Below are 14312 nucleotides of genomic sequence, written 5' to 3' on the forward strand. Positions count from 1 at the left end.
TGAACCAGTTAAACCAGTAACAATAATGCAAACAATCCGAAGACGTAGTTCCGTGTTTACAATATTTCTGAGCAATCTGAAGTAAATGTGTATAGTCAACACATTAACGTTATGCTTTATTATCATATTTTGTGAACCAGAGGCAAAATGATTTGAAGACCATAATTCAAAGTTCCACTTAGTTAGTGTTAGTGTTTATAAACCTTATCTTTGTAGATTTTTGAAGTAATTACTATAGTTTACTACAGTTACTACAGTTTACATTACTAAAGTATGCTATGTAATACCATATTTGAGCATGCATCGTTTTTTTAAGTGGTAACGTTATATAGAAAATATCAACTATTTTATATTTCCCTAGAGTATAAAGACAGACATTTAACATAATGCTTGCAATAACGTAAAATTATCAATTTTATAATGATTAAAAAATATTATTTTCCACAGCTAAACTATTTAAGGCCACAAGATGGCGGTACAAAGCTATTGAAGTTAATCTTGCAAGTAACGAGGTCGAACATTACATTTGTGAAGCGCACGCTTGCTATGCAGTTGTCGTAAGTGACTTTTATGAACTTTAATTTTTCCCATCTTTGTTTATGGCAATCGTCCAAAGAAAGGATATTATATTGGACCTCTAAATGTATTTGACTCATATTTACACACGTGAATCAAAGGCACAATTTTAATATTGTTAGGGCTGCATAACAACTAATCGTTTTCAGAATAAAAGTTTTTGTTTACATCATACATTTGTGTATTGTGTTGAATAATTATGTATAATGCATATAACATTTTAAGAAAAAAAATTATATATATTATTATTAAGTATTCATATTTATGTATAATATAAATATATAAAATGTTATATACACATGTAAATATTTCTTAAATGTATATATGCATCTGTGTTTATATATATATATATATATATATATATATATATATATATATATATATATATATATATATATATATATATATATATATATATACACACAATTATTCAACACAATACACAAATGTATGATGTAAACAAAAACTTTTATTCTGCAAATGATTAGTTGTGATTAGTTGTTATGCAGCCCTAATTGTTAGTGCTGTAAAGCAACAACTAAATTGTTTAATCAGACGGAATTTTTGGTAAGAGGATTCCCGAGCACAGATGGTAAAGAAGCTTGTTTGAAGTAGATTCCATAAGTTAGACAGTGATGGCCAAAATTATACCCTACACCTGACAGATCTGAAAATATTGACCATTTTGCGTCCATTTCATAAAATTGTTGCTCTGAGTTAAACAACTCAGATGAAGTGAATTGTAGCCTACTGGTGTCATCCACTTTTTTAATATTTGGTATGCCCACTTTTTGCAGCAATTACAGCAGCACATCTCTCTGGAATAGTGTTATATTTCCTCAGAACTTCATCAGTAAGTTTATCCCATGCCTTCTGCAAGTCAAACCAAAGGCTTTCTTTTGAATGTACATTAAGTGCAGTTGATTTTCCACCTCGTCTGAGGCTTTGAGGTGGCCAGTAAGAAACAAAGTCATCATTATGCTCTATAAACCAAGAAATAGAGCCATCATAAAGAGATTTAGATCATTTTCCTTACTGGCCCCCTCAAAGTCCAAACCTCAACCCCATCAAGCAAATTTGGGGTGAGTTTGTTTTTGGCCACCACTGTATTTTGAAGATATGTAGTAGCCTATTATAGGAACATGTTGAAAGTTCATACAAGTCAGCAGAATGGGCATGGGCAGTTAATATCTCTTAGATGTAAAAAGCTATAAACTGCTGTTTTAATTATATAAAACAATGTGTTAAACTAAAACAGTAATAATATGCTTTTCAGAGATGTTGTATGTCTGAGGTTTTCTGAAACAAATAAGAGGCTAAACAGTAAACATCTCTGCCTGTATCGGGAAACATTATACAAGGTCCTCTTTCAGTCAAACTAAATTAAATTAACAGGCATTTACCCAACACTAATGCTATAACCGTTGGGTATATGGTTAAGTGAGAAAGCCTAAATGTGTGAAAATGTGTATGTGTGAACTTTTAGAGATTAAACATCCCTTTGTCAGTCTGTGCACACACCTGATTAGGGTTAGCTAACACAAACATATATGTATATCTTCAAAAAATGGCATACACTTTTAGTAGTAGTATCACTTAAATATTACAGTGTAATAAGTTCAATATTTTCTATTTGAAATTAACTTATTGGGTTTTACAGTATGCGTCATTTTATGATTTGGAGAACCCATTATAGAAAAAACAAAAACTATAGTATACCCTTACTAAATTAAACTGTACTAAACTTTAATATATTATTGTTAATGTGTATTATAGTAGTGAATTTATAAACTTTTGGGAATACTATAGCATACATTAATATTCATTAAGGTTTAACATGCTGTAGTAGGCTATAAAGGCATTTTACTAAAATGTTTTTTTTTTTATGTGAGAAGTGACAAAGCAAATAACCAGCTGCGTTCTTTAGACAAACAGCAAACTCTCCTCCCCATTACGCACACTTAACCTACTGCCCGCGTAAAAGACGTCTTTAATCATGCGCGACTTAAGCCAGTCATTACACATCATTACATCAACATTTGCGCTATTGTTAATATTTATAATAGGGTGAATGTTTGGAAGAGCAAAATAGATTGTTCAAATTATTTTTTAAAACCACGATAATAGATACGATGGTATATTAGATCTAGACCTAGTCTGTTTAGAAGTCTTGTTTTATAACATAAGTTGCGCTCACGAATGTCAAGTTTCCCAGCGTAGCCAATGTCAGAAGAGTCCGTGAGTGCGCGCGAGTCATTTCGCAACGACCAAAGAAAACCTCCAAGTGTTTTACATTTTCATCGAGTTTGTGGGTGATTGTCACTGAAAGGACACCAAACAGCGTTCGAGCCGCTTATATTCTGACGAAGTGAGCACAAACCCCGGATACCTCGTTGCCATGCGCTTGATTCTATTTAATGAATCACAGGCATTGTCGTGAAGTTAGCGGAGAAAATGGATCTGTAAATGCTCTGATTATCGGATCTTAATACACGATCCTTACCTCTTAGTTGATGTAAGTGTTGACGGAGGGGATCGTACTGGAGATGGCAGCTCTGATGACTTCAGGACTTTGGCTTGCAGCTCTCACCGTAGCAAGTAAGCAGCCAACCTTCTACTGAGATGTTACTACTTAGTACGATCAAGTGCTGTATTCATTACAGCGTTATGTTGTATATATTAAGACCAAATAGCTATGTTTATGTATCTTAGTTTGTTAAAACCAAGTCCAAATTGTGTTTAGGCTGTTATGCATCCTGATCCAAGTGAACTAAAATGCATTCTTGATTTTATTGTTGCAGTCCATTAGGGGACATTCTTGCATTTATTAGCTGCACTATATTGTTTCCATTTGAGCAATTCAACAGTTAACATCTTGGCAGAGAGCATTCATTGTATATCATTGTTTAAGAATGATGCCATGTGGCGTTGACTTTAATCCATGATCTGACTTAAACTGAACAAGAAATAACAAATTATATCTCACAGATATTAGTTAAGATATTCAATGCATTAGCTATAGGGGAATCTTACCACTAATCTGTTAAAGTGTACTGTAAACTGGTTGATCAAGGATGCATAGTCATATGGAATTGGGGTAAATTATATCTGGACCATGCCCATTTCATATTTAAATAATCTTAGCAGTCATTCTGGGCATGCATATGTGCATTGTTAAGTGTGTTGTTTTTCTTGAAGAATGGTTATGGTTATATCCTTGATTAGATCTTTTGCACGGTGAGGCAGAACTACAGAGAGCGTCTATCAAGCATGCATGCACGCACACACACATCAGCATTGATTTTTGCTAATAACTGATAGTTCAAAAAAGCACTGATTATTGGTCAACCTCACATATGGACTGTGATTGTCAGCAGTATTTGTTTTTGTATCATTGCTCCCATTATTGATTGTTTTGCTGAAGTATCTCTTTCGTTAAAAAGTAACACAGTTGCATAGCAATCTCAAGCTGATGAAGATGAAAATGTGAAATATTTGGTAAAATGTTGATGTGAATAATAAAAATGAAAGGACTCTTGGACCACCATTTGGGATTTCTCAACTGCCACACGGTTGGTGTCATTTAAGGATATGCGTCTTTTTGTGTATCCAAAATTGCATAATACTTGGATGAATGTATTTTATTGTCAGAAAAGCTTTACCAGTGGTGGCATTTTCTGGCCAATGAATGAAAATCTAAAATGAATGATAATATTTGATGCATTATACGCTCTAAAAATGCTGGATTATTTTCAACCCAGCGTTCGGTCAAAAAGGGACCAACTCAATCTTTTGGGTTGTAATTTAAACCCAAAATGGTGGGTTTTTTGTTTTAACTCATTGTTGGGTCAAATATAAACAATAATTTAAGGTTGACCCAACCCTTAGCATGTATAAAGATACGTATAGGGGTACTTATTCAAGTCTTATTGCTGTTGAATTATGATTTAGTTTTCTTCCAACAATTATAGTAAAATCACATGTTTTGTCCATGATTTTTTATTGTATATTTTGAAGGTCTTTGTAGGACTTGTGAAAATATGGTAATTCCCGATCACAAGATACCTAATATGCTGAAACCCTTACACAGTTTCAGACTTTGAAAATAATACAAACTGAAAGATGCAATGCGGGAAAAAGCCTTTAGCAAAAAGATCATGCCTGAGCAAGAGAAATAGAGAAACACTCATTAAAAGTGTAGGATGAAGTTGAAACAGCGCTCATCACCTAAGTCTATGCCTTAAACTCTGTCACTATTTAGGGTAGCTTGTAGGGCAACTGCTACTGAATGCTTGCACGTACAGTATATGTACAGTTGATGCAGTGGAGCTTATCTGTAGATGGAGAAGCTTTTAATAATTTAGTTGATGGATATTTATGACACTCAAACACTGATAACAATCATTTGCAGATACACACTGATTAAGCACCACTCTTTAAAACATTGAAGAGCATACTTTTATGAACTTCGCCCTCACTTAGGTGGAAAATATTTACTTGTGTTTTAGTGTGTGTGTTAGAGTCAGACTAATCTTGTGTATGTTTGTGTATTTCTGTTGGCGATGTCTGTTTGATGAGACAGGTTTTATTTTAGTGCAGCTAAATTATTCACAGAGTTAAAGTGCACCGAGGTGGAAAAGCACAGTGTGTGCATATGAGTGTGTTGTTTTGTATAATCAAGACGTCTGTTTCTGTATATGTGTGCGTCTTTGTGTGTTTCTTTCCAAAACAGGGCTAGGAGTATGTTCGTGTGGTTCAAGCCTCTATCGGAGCATGAGTAAATTGGGTGTTTTAGTGACACTTTAGGGTTTATTGAAGTAATTAGTCACTATTCTAGACAGAATCTTCCACCTTAAATAGTGCTTTTGAACTGCTTAGATGAGGTGATCTATATCAACATATTCATTATTTTGCATTAATGAATATGAGTCTGTGCCATGATGATTAACCATAATGGGGAGTGCTTGAATACACTTTCATTAGATATAACAAAAGACTCCAGGATAATAATCTTTTGTTTAGTCTAAATGAGTCTAAATAAATAATACCGTGCTTGTAATAACTTTTTTCCTTATGTCAGTTCTTTCAAATAACTTTTTATAAAAATTTACTTTTGACACAAAACATTTTAAAGGGGCCATGGCACATAACTTTTTTAAGATGTCAAATACATTTTTGGTGCCCCCAGAGCACATATGTGAAGTTTTAGCTCAAAATACCATATAAATAATTTATTATAGCATGTTAAAGTTGCCACATTGTAGCTGTCGGCAAAAATGTGCTGTTTTGGGTGTGTGCTTTAAAATGCGTGAGCTGATGAAATTCAAACACTGATCACAATGATGGTGGTTTGTTGCAATTAAAACTCAATTGTGCTTTTCTCTGCACTAAATGGCAGTGCTGTGGTTGGATAGTGCAGATTAAGGGGTGGTGTTATTATAATAAGAGCTCCTTATGACATCATAAGGAGAGCCAAATTGCAACAACCTATTTTTTCATGTGCTTGTAGAGAATGGTTTACCAAAACTAAGTTACTGGGTTGATCTTTTTCACATTTTCTAGGTTGATAGAAGCACTGTGGACCCAATCATAGCACTTAAACATGGAAAAAGTCAGATTTTCATGCCATGGCCCATTTAAAACTTGCAAAATCAGCTATCTACAATACACAGCATTAAGAAAGTAAAAACTGAACTGATCTCACATCAGTCCTGGTGCATGCATCAACCACATGAGCCACAACATTGCTGTGTGTGTATAGTGTTTATTCGTGGGCATGCTCACTAAACCGCCATTATTCTAATTATTCTCAGACTATGCTTTCTATGCTGTAATATGAGAGCTTGTGATAAAGTGAATGTGTGCTGATGGGGCAGTGATGGGCTGAACTGCTGACTCATCTTTGGCATTAAATAATGATCTTTCCCTTAGGGTTTTGTTGAAAGATGCGGCATAGGACTCGTTTGACCCTGTGCTTACTGTCAGTGTATTTCAATGTTTGATGCATACTGTTTTATAGATGAATGGGGTTGTTTATGTAACTGTCTGGATTCATAATAATGGACGTGTTAATTTGTTTGAGAGGATAATGAAACTTGACATTCACGACATTCATCATACAAATTGGGAGAATTAATAAAAAAGGGACCGCATGATTGTTTACATTTTTTTGTGTTATTTTTTAGTACAGAATCATTTCATTATTGCAATAATTGTTACACTGTAAAGAAAGTCCGTAAAAATTTCAATGTTATTGCGGCTGGGTTGCCGGTAATTTACCGTAGATTTACATTTATGTTATTTACTGGCAAGAGTTTGTTCAAAGTTAAAAAAATAGATATTAACAAGTCTCTATATTAACAGAATAAAACCATACAAAAAAAGCCTCATGAAAAGCATTCTCGGAACCAGAAATCATCATCAACCTTTTTCAGTTTTTAGCTTCAGATTTTGGTTCCCAGAATGTTTTGCTTGATGCTGTTTTTTGTTTTACTCTGTAAAGACAAAGACTTGTAAATGTTTAATGTTCATTTAACTTTGAACAAAATGTTGCCAGTAAATAACATAAATTTAAATCTACGGTAAATTACCGGCAACTCAGCTGCAATTTCTACGGGGTTTTTTTTACAGTGTAGATAATTATTACAAATCTCTGTTTGTGTATAACGTTTTTGTTGTTGTGTTATGTTTGTTTTTTAGACGAAGGACTCCTTTAGTTTTAATGGTTTCAGACTGGTTTTGGTGTGAATACATTATTTCTAAAATTGACGATTATACAGTGTTTATTTAATTTAAACTCCTCTACAACTTCAGTTGGCCCCCAAAAATGTTTTTGCTACACAACACATAAAAACAACAATTGAATAACAACAAAAAATTATATGGTTTTTCCTATAAGAATTAGGAATGGATCATCTTTCATTTCTCTCAAGTTTTAGTACTTGTTGAGCTTTTAGTCAGATTAAGTATGTCTCACTGAGCTCTATCAGGCTGGATCATTGTGTGTTGAATGCTAACTGCTGCCTCAGTCTTCCTCCTGTCAACTTAAATCTTGTTGTCTCTGTACTCCTTGTCCCCACATTTCACTTCTTCTCCAAATTGTGATCTCATTTTCCCTGACTTGCTGTCCCTTCGAGACAGCGGCAAAGAAACACCAGTAGAGTTTTAAGCTCACTTTTTTCTCACTTTTCCCTATTTGTTTGATATTTTTACTAACTATAAAACTGATTTTTTAAAGGAACAGTATGTAAGAAATTTATATCAATTAATCATAAAATGGCCCTGATATGTCACTAGACATTTAGAAATCATTTTCATTTCAAATACTTATATCACTCACAACAGTGGTCGGGCCAGGATATTGTCATTTAAAAAGTGGAGTTGCAGCCCTCAACTTATGTTTATGTTGTCATTTTGTGTATTGGCCACCAGTTGGGTGATTGCAGTACCAGTTTTAGCCACAAGTTTTGTTATTGCAATACCAGTTTTGGCCACAATCCTACATACTGTTCCTTTAATCTCTAATATATTTCTTACCTTATGCATCCACAGGATGAAGGAATTATTTGATTTTCAAAATCAATTTTAAAGATATCAAGACAAGGTTATCTTTTCACAGAATGTTCTTTACATTATTGATTTATGTTAAAAACAATAAAAAAAAAAATGACTTTAGCTAAGTTTTTACAGACTGTGTCACAAATACGTTCTTGTATTCAAATTAAATCCCTCTTAACTAAAAATGTATTTTTTTAATGTCTATACAATAATGTCTGTTTTTCAGCTGTATTGTGTGCAGAGGTGGAGGAGCGGTTGGTAAACTACCTACTCTCCCCCGATCGATACAACAAACTAATCCGACCAGCAGTCAACAAAAGCCAGCAGGTCACCATTGCCATCCAAGTGTCCCTTGCCCAGCTTATCAGCGTGGTTGGTATTTTACACTTGAAAGCAAAAAACATGGAAGATTTTATATTTGAGCAGAGGCGGACACTACTTGAGTATTTCAAGTATATTTACCAAGCATTTGTGCTTTATCAGAGTGTTTGTCTTGGGAAGAATTTACTTTACTTAACAAAAAAAATTTCACTACATTCTAAAGTATTGAATCATATGTGTATTCCTTTTATATTGCATATTAAAATTGATTTAATACCTAAATACATAAAAATTGTGTACTTCTACTTTTCTTGAGTACCGCCTCTGTATTTGAGAATATAAGTGCTTGATCTTCCCTCTATGTGAGTATAATATTAATGTTTGCATTTCAGAATGAGAGAGAGCAGATTATGACCACAAATTGTTGGCTCACTCAGGTATGAGTTGTGAAACTTTTATGGTTGGGTTGTAATTGCTTTAAATGGTCAATGTTATGCAAAATCCACTTTTACAATGTGTTTGGACATAAATGTGTGTTGGCAGTGTGTGAATACAACCACCCTAAAAGTAAAAAATCCACCCACTCCTCCTTTTTTAATCCCCATTAAATCAGAGCAGTCTTATTAGACACTCTCATTAGACAAAAAGTTTTTCTAAATGTGTTTATTAGCACGATGTAGCACTAATGTGGATAAAGATACTATTGTCCCAAACTGTATTAACAGGAATCAAATATATTTTTACCAAAACCAGTAGCTAATTTGCATTTAAAGGTACATGCATGAAAACCGCACACTTATCCTGTCCAAATAGGGGCATTTTGGATATGCTATAACAAATGATCTGTGAGGTATTTTGAGCTGAAATTTCACAGACACATTCTAGCTACACCTGAGACTATTACATCTTGTAAAAATGTGGATAATATTAACCGTGGGTTCACACCAGCCGTGTTTGATTCGTGAATAATTTTGAGTTAACTCGCTTCATTCGCGCATAAAATTCTAGTCACCAAGACATCGGAAATTCGCATCATGGAAGGGGCTTCTGCGACTCCACTCAATTTCTGTAATCACGTCACTACTAGAGCAAGCTCCTGATTGGTTAACGTGGTGCCAAAGTTACATTTTTTCAACTAGACGCGTGAATGGGGCGGAATCGCGTACACCGCTCCGCACTGAATGCCTCATTCGTGCCGCGCGACCTCCGGGACGCCTCTACTACGGCTGGTCTGCCTCATGCTGCGTTCACACCAGGCGCTGTAGAGGCATCAAGTGCGAGTGATTTTAATGTTAAGTCAATGTGAAGACGCACTGACACGCGTCTGGAGGTCTCGCGGCGCGAGTGGGGCGTTTGGAGCGGCGTGGTAGACCACGTTAACCAATCAGGAGCCTGCTTGCTGCTGTGGCGGCAGCCCCGCCTGGAGTTCAACATGGAGGAAGGCTTGATGTTGTCCGTGAGCAGTCACCTGGAGCTATACTACACAAGTTCTTATTTCTATAGAGACAGGAATAAAAAGGACCTCGCTTGGACTCATTGAGGACAGTGGGCAACCTGGTTAGTTGTAAATACACATTTCACTTTTGAGTCACGTGATGTTTATCGACCCGCGGCATTCCCGACATTTTTTAAACTATTTTCCCCCTATAGTAAGGTTACCAAATACAAACCGGTAACTCTCTCAACCGCATGGCACTTGCCCCTCCCACAAGAAGCGGATTTCGCCTCTGACGCCCGTCAAATGCTTGCGTTTGCAATTTTGACGCCTCAAACGCGGCTGGTGTGAACCCACGGTAAGACAGTCTTTTTAAAGTGTGTGTACTTTTGCAGGTATGGCACGATTATCGGTTGATGTGGGATCCAGAAGAGTATGAAGGAATGAGAAAAGTTCGTCTTCCCTCGCGGCATATATGGCTACCTGATATTGTTCTGTACAACAAGTGAGTTTTTATCTTATATTATATGATATTATGTTTATCTGCTTTACACAATCATCCAGACTTTACCTTTGTTATGCACTGCTTTATGCACACAAGTATCCACAAAATGAGATACTTTACTTTTGTAAACTTGAATAAACAAATAAAAAAATATCATATTTATCTTTTTTAGTGCTGATGGGACATACGAGGTGTCTTTTTATTCCAATGCGGTTGTATCAAGCAATGGTGAAGTTGCCTGGCTTCCACCAGCGATTTATAAAAGTGCCTGTAAAATTGAAGTTCGGGACTTTCCCTTCGACCAGCAAAACTGCACGCTCAAGTTCCGTTCCTGGACGTATGACCACACAGAAATCGACCTCATCTTGTTGTCGGACTTTGCCAGCCGAGATGACTTCAAGCCAAGTGGAGAGTGGGATATTGTCTCCTTGCCTGGACGTAAAAACGAAGACCCTAATGACGTCACATATTTGGATATAACGTACGATTTTATCATCAGACGTAAACCGCTGTTCTACACCATAAACCTCATCATCCCCTGTATTCTTATCACTTCATTGGCCATCTTGGTGTTTTACCTCCCATCAGACTGTGGGGAGAAGATGACTCTGTGTATCTCCGTTCTTCTGGCCCTAACTGTGTTCCTCTTACTGATTTCCAAGATCGTACCCCCGACCTCACTCGCCGTGCCCCTTATTGGAAAGTACCTGATGTTCACCATGGTCTTGGTCACTTTCTCTATAGTCACAAGCGTGTGTGTACTAAACGTGCACCATCGATCTCCAAGCACGCACACTATGCCGAAATGGGTCAAATACTACTTCCTTGCACGTGTGCCTGGCTTACTTTTCATGCGACGACCAGGAGAGTCCAACAGACGGGAAAAATTTCGCAGGAAGCACCAGCATGGCTCCTCATCTGATTTACCAGCAAAACATGAGGCAGATGAGTTGGCTTCTACCTTCTTTTTGAATGAAGATTCTAGCAAGCATATTGGTTGGAGACCTAATGAGTCACACGAAGGCACAGAGTTTCGTAAGCGGAGGGCAGTAAAGTACTCTGCGGACATGGAGGAGGCTGTGAAGGGCGTCAGATACATCGCTGACAAGTTGAAGAATGAGGATGATGATGAAGGGGTGAGGACTTTTACAACCCAGTTCTCACTTAGAGTAAATGTCTGCAAACTGATTTATTTTTGCTTTAATTTAGCTTTATTTAGTGTATGTATATATATATAGCGAAGGGCAAAGCGCAAGTGACTTTGTGGGCGGATCTTGGGCGCTGTTGCTATTTTCCCGGGGGGAGAAATAACTCTTGCGCCGGGGGGAAACCAATAAGGGGTTGGTCTGAAGTCAGCGTCGGTTAAACAGGCGTGAGAGGAAATAGCCACAATTGTCTCATCAGCTGTGCCAAGCACTACAATGATGTCAGGAGACGGGGGATCCCAAGCTTGCCAGCATAAATCGGGCACGCCGGGCACACAGGAGGACATCGCTGCGTCCACCCTCACCGCTGAAAGGGTTTGGGGGCTTTGAAATCGGACCCAAGAAACGCAAGCAAGGTCCAACCCCAAAGTACACTTACAAATCAAGTTCATATACATTAAGGTTTCTTATGAAAACATTTTAATTATTATTTACATAAAATAAACGTAATACAGCCACACAACAAACTTATGAAAATATTTTAATCGTTATTTGCATGATAATTGTTTAACGCAGCCACACAAAATAAATAAAAACTATCACCACAATGCTCACCACAATGATTTCCCTTATCTCATGTAGTAATATTTTTTATGGTAACAATTTATGATTTGCAAAAATAACTGTTGCATCTGTGTAGATTAGATAAGCAATGCACCTTGTGCATGCTATACATTATGGTCAAGCATGCGCCCTTAAAATAGCATAATAAACTACGTGCAACGTGCCACTGACTTTAGACTAGTTTTTTTTGGTTAGTAGCGCAATTGTTTTTTGAAACTGCAAAATAGCATAAGAGATGTTTTGCGTCGGAGCACGCCTCCTTTTTTGCGCTGAACCGCCCAGGGAGCGCAAGTTAATTCTCTAGTTTGCCGACGTGCGTCTGTGGAGGGAAAAACCCGCTGTGCGCCGGTGCAAAATACGAAATGATACATGCGTCACTGACAAAGTCAATTGTGCTGGGTGCAAGATAGGGCCCATAGTGTTTAAGAAGCCTGTTGAAGACTTTGCCTTTACATTTTCATGGGGTAATGCTAGTTGCAAAGATATTGCACATTTTGCCTTTAAATAAATATTTAGACCTACATGTAGATTAAGTTGAAAATTACAGGCAGACCCAAACTTTTCAGGAAATAATAAATATAATAAATAGACAAAATATATAACAAATAAAGAAAAAGTTCACGAGTGCATTTTTCTTTTTCTCACAGATAATCGAGGACTGGAAATATGTGGCCATGGTGATCGACCGAATGTTTCTGTGGATCTTTGTTTTGGTGTGCGTGACAGGAACCATTGGCCTCTTTATGCAGCCGCTCTTCAAGAGCTATAACACACCCAGCATTGATGATTTGTAGAGACGTACAGGCTTCAACTCAACAAACACAGATCAACGGCACATCATAGCTGTTTATTTTTGCTCCACTCCACATCCCCAAACCCAGTCTTAGTAGCTGACAACCTAATTATGTTAACACATTTAAAAATTGGCAGGTAAACCCAACACAGAACTTCAATACAGACACATTTTATATAGGATTTGTGCCCTTACTACAGCACTCTACTGAATTTTTTATGCCATTAAGTCTGAGCACAATTCTGGGCACAGAATATTAGCTGCCCTCAACATTGACCTAATGTCAAAACTGTCATTCATCCATAAAAGTTGTGCCCTGGAGGGCTTAATGCACTGTAACGTTTTATTGAACAAAAAGTGCCCAAAGCTTCAAAAACGTTTTTTTTTTTAAATTCTACTTTTCCAAAACTTTTGAAGCATTTGTGCATTGGATGCATACAAATCGGCCATGCAAAGGAACAGGCTAAATCTAACTCACTAACAATACCTATATACAGGTGGTCATATAATTAGAATATCTTTGAGGGGTTGATTTGTTTCACTGGTTCCATTCAGAGAGTGAAACTTGTGTGTTGTATTCATTCATTACACGCGGACTGATGTATTTCAAATGTTTGTTTCTTTACATTTTGATGATTATGACTGAGAACTGGGGACAATCCCGGGTTCAGTGTCTCAGAAAATTTGAATATTGTGAAAAGGTTCAATAATGAAGACACCTGGTGCCACACTGTAATCAGCTGTAATCAACACAAAACACCTACAAAGGCCTTTTAAATGGTCTGTCAGTCTAGTTTTGTAGGCTACACAATCATGGGGAAGACTGCTGACTTGACAGTTGTCCAAAAGACGACCATTGACACCTTGCACAAGGAGGGCAAGACACAAAATATCATTGCAAAAGAGGCTGAGCTTTGTGTCCAAGCACATTAATAGAGAGGCGAAGGGAAGGAAAAGATGTGGTAGAAAAAAGTGTACACAGACTGGTCGACTCCATGCCACACCGCTTTGCTGCAGTAATTCAGGCAAAATGAGCCCCAACTAAGTATTGAGTGCTGTACATGCTCATACTTTTCAGTTGGCCAAGATTTCTAAAAATACTTTGTATTGATCTTAAGGGAATAGTCTACCCTTTTGCCATGTTGAACTGTGTTATTACCTCAACCTGGACAAATTAATACATACCTATCTTTTTTCAATGCGTGCACTGTACAGCGCATTGTGAATGTGTTAGCATTTAGCCTAGCCCCATTCATTCCTATGGAACCAAAAAAAAGTTTTAGTTTGTGGCACCATACTTACTGGTATAACTCCTCATGTAACAGTCTTTAAATAGGGAAAACACGGAAGTGTTTG

At 36.8% G+C, this 14312-nt stretch overlaps 1 protein-coding gene across 2 annotated transcripts; it reads left to right on the forward strand.

Moving 5' to 3' along the window:
* Positions 1-92: 92 nt before the first annotated feature.
* On the forward strand, positions 93-13327 carry chrnb5b (cholinergic receptor, nicotinic, beta 5b). Of its 2 annotated transcripts, XM_055177880.2 has the most exons (7): positions 93-557; positions 3087-3174; positions 8360-8505; positions 8847-8891; positions 10285-10394; positions 10567-11530; positions 12811-13327. In XM_055177880.2, the coding sequence occupies exons 2-7, from the start codon at positions 3123-3125 to the stop codon at positions 12955-12957; spliced, it is 1464 nt and encodes a 487-aa protein (XP_055033855.1). In that variant the 5' UTR covers positions 93-557; positions 3087-3122; the 3' UTR covers positions 12958-13327. The 2 variants fall into 2 exon arrangements, with proteins under 2 accessions (XP_055033855.1, XP_055033856.1); XM_055177881.2 differs by lacking the exon at positions 3087-3174.
* Positions 13328-14312: the final 985 nt, after the last annotated feature.

This window comes from Misgurnus anguillicaudatus, chromosome 16, assembly GCF_027580225.2.
Source record: "Misgurnus anguillicaudatus chromosome 16, ASM2758022v2, whole genome shotgun sequence".
NCBI lineage: Eukaryota > Metazoa > Chordata > Actinopteri > Cypriniformes > Cobitidae > Misgurnus > Misgurnus anguillicaudatus.

Coding starts and splice junctions, on each gene's coding strand:
- chrnb5b (XM_055177880.2), top strand. CDS start 3,123: ATGGCAGCTCTGATGACTTCAGGACTTTGGCTTGCAGCTCTCACCGTA. Junction 8,506..8,846: donor TTGCCCAGCTTATCAGCGTG/GTTGGTATTTTA, acceptor TTTGCATTTCAG/AATGAGAGAGAGCAGATTAT. Junction 10,395..10,566: donor GATATTGTTCTGTACAACAA/GTGAGTTTTTAT, acceptor TATCTTTTTTAG/TGCTGATGGGACATACGAGG.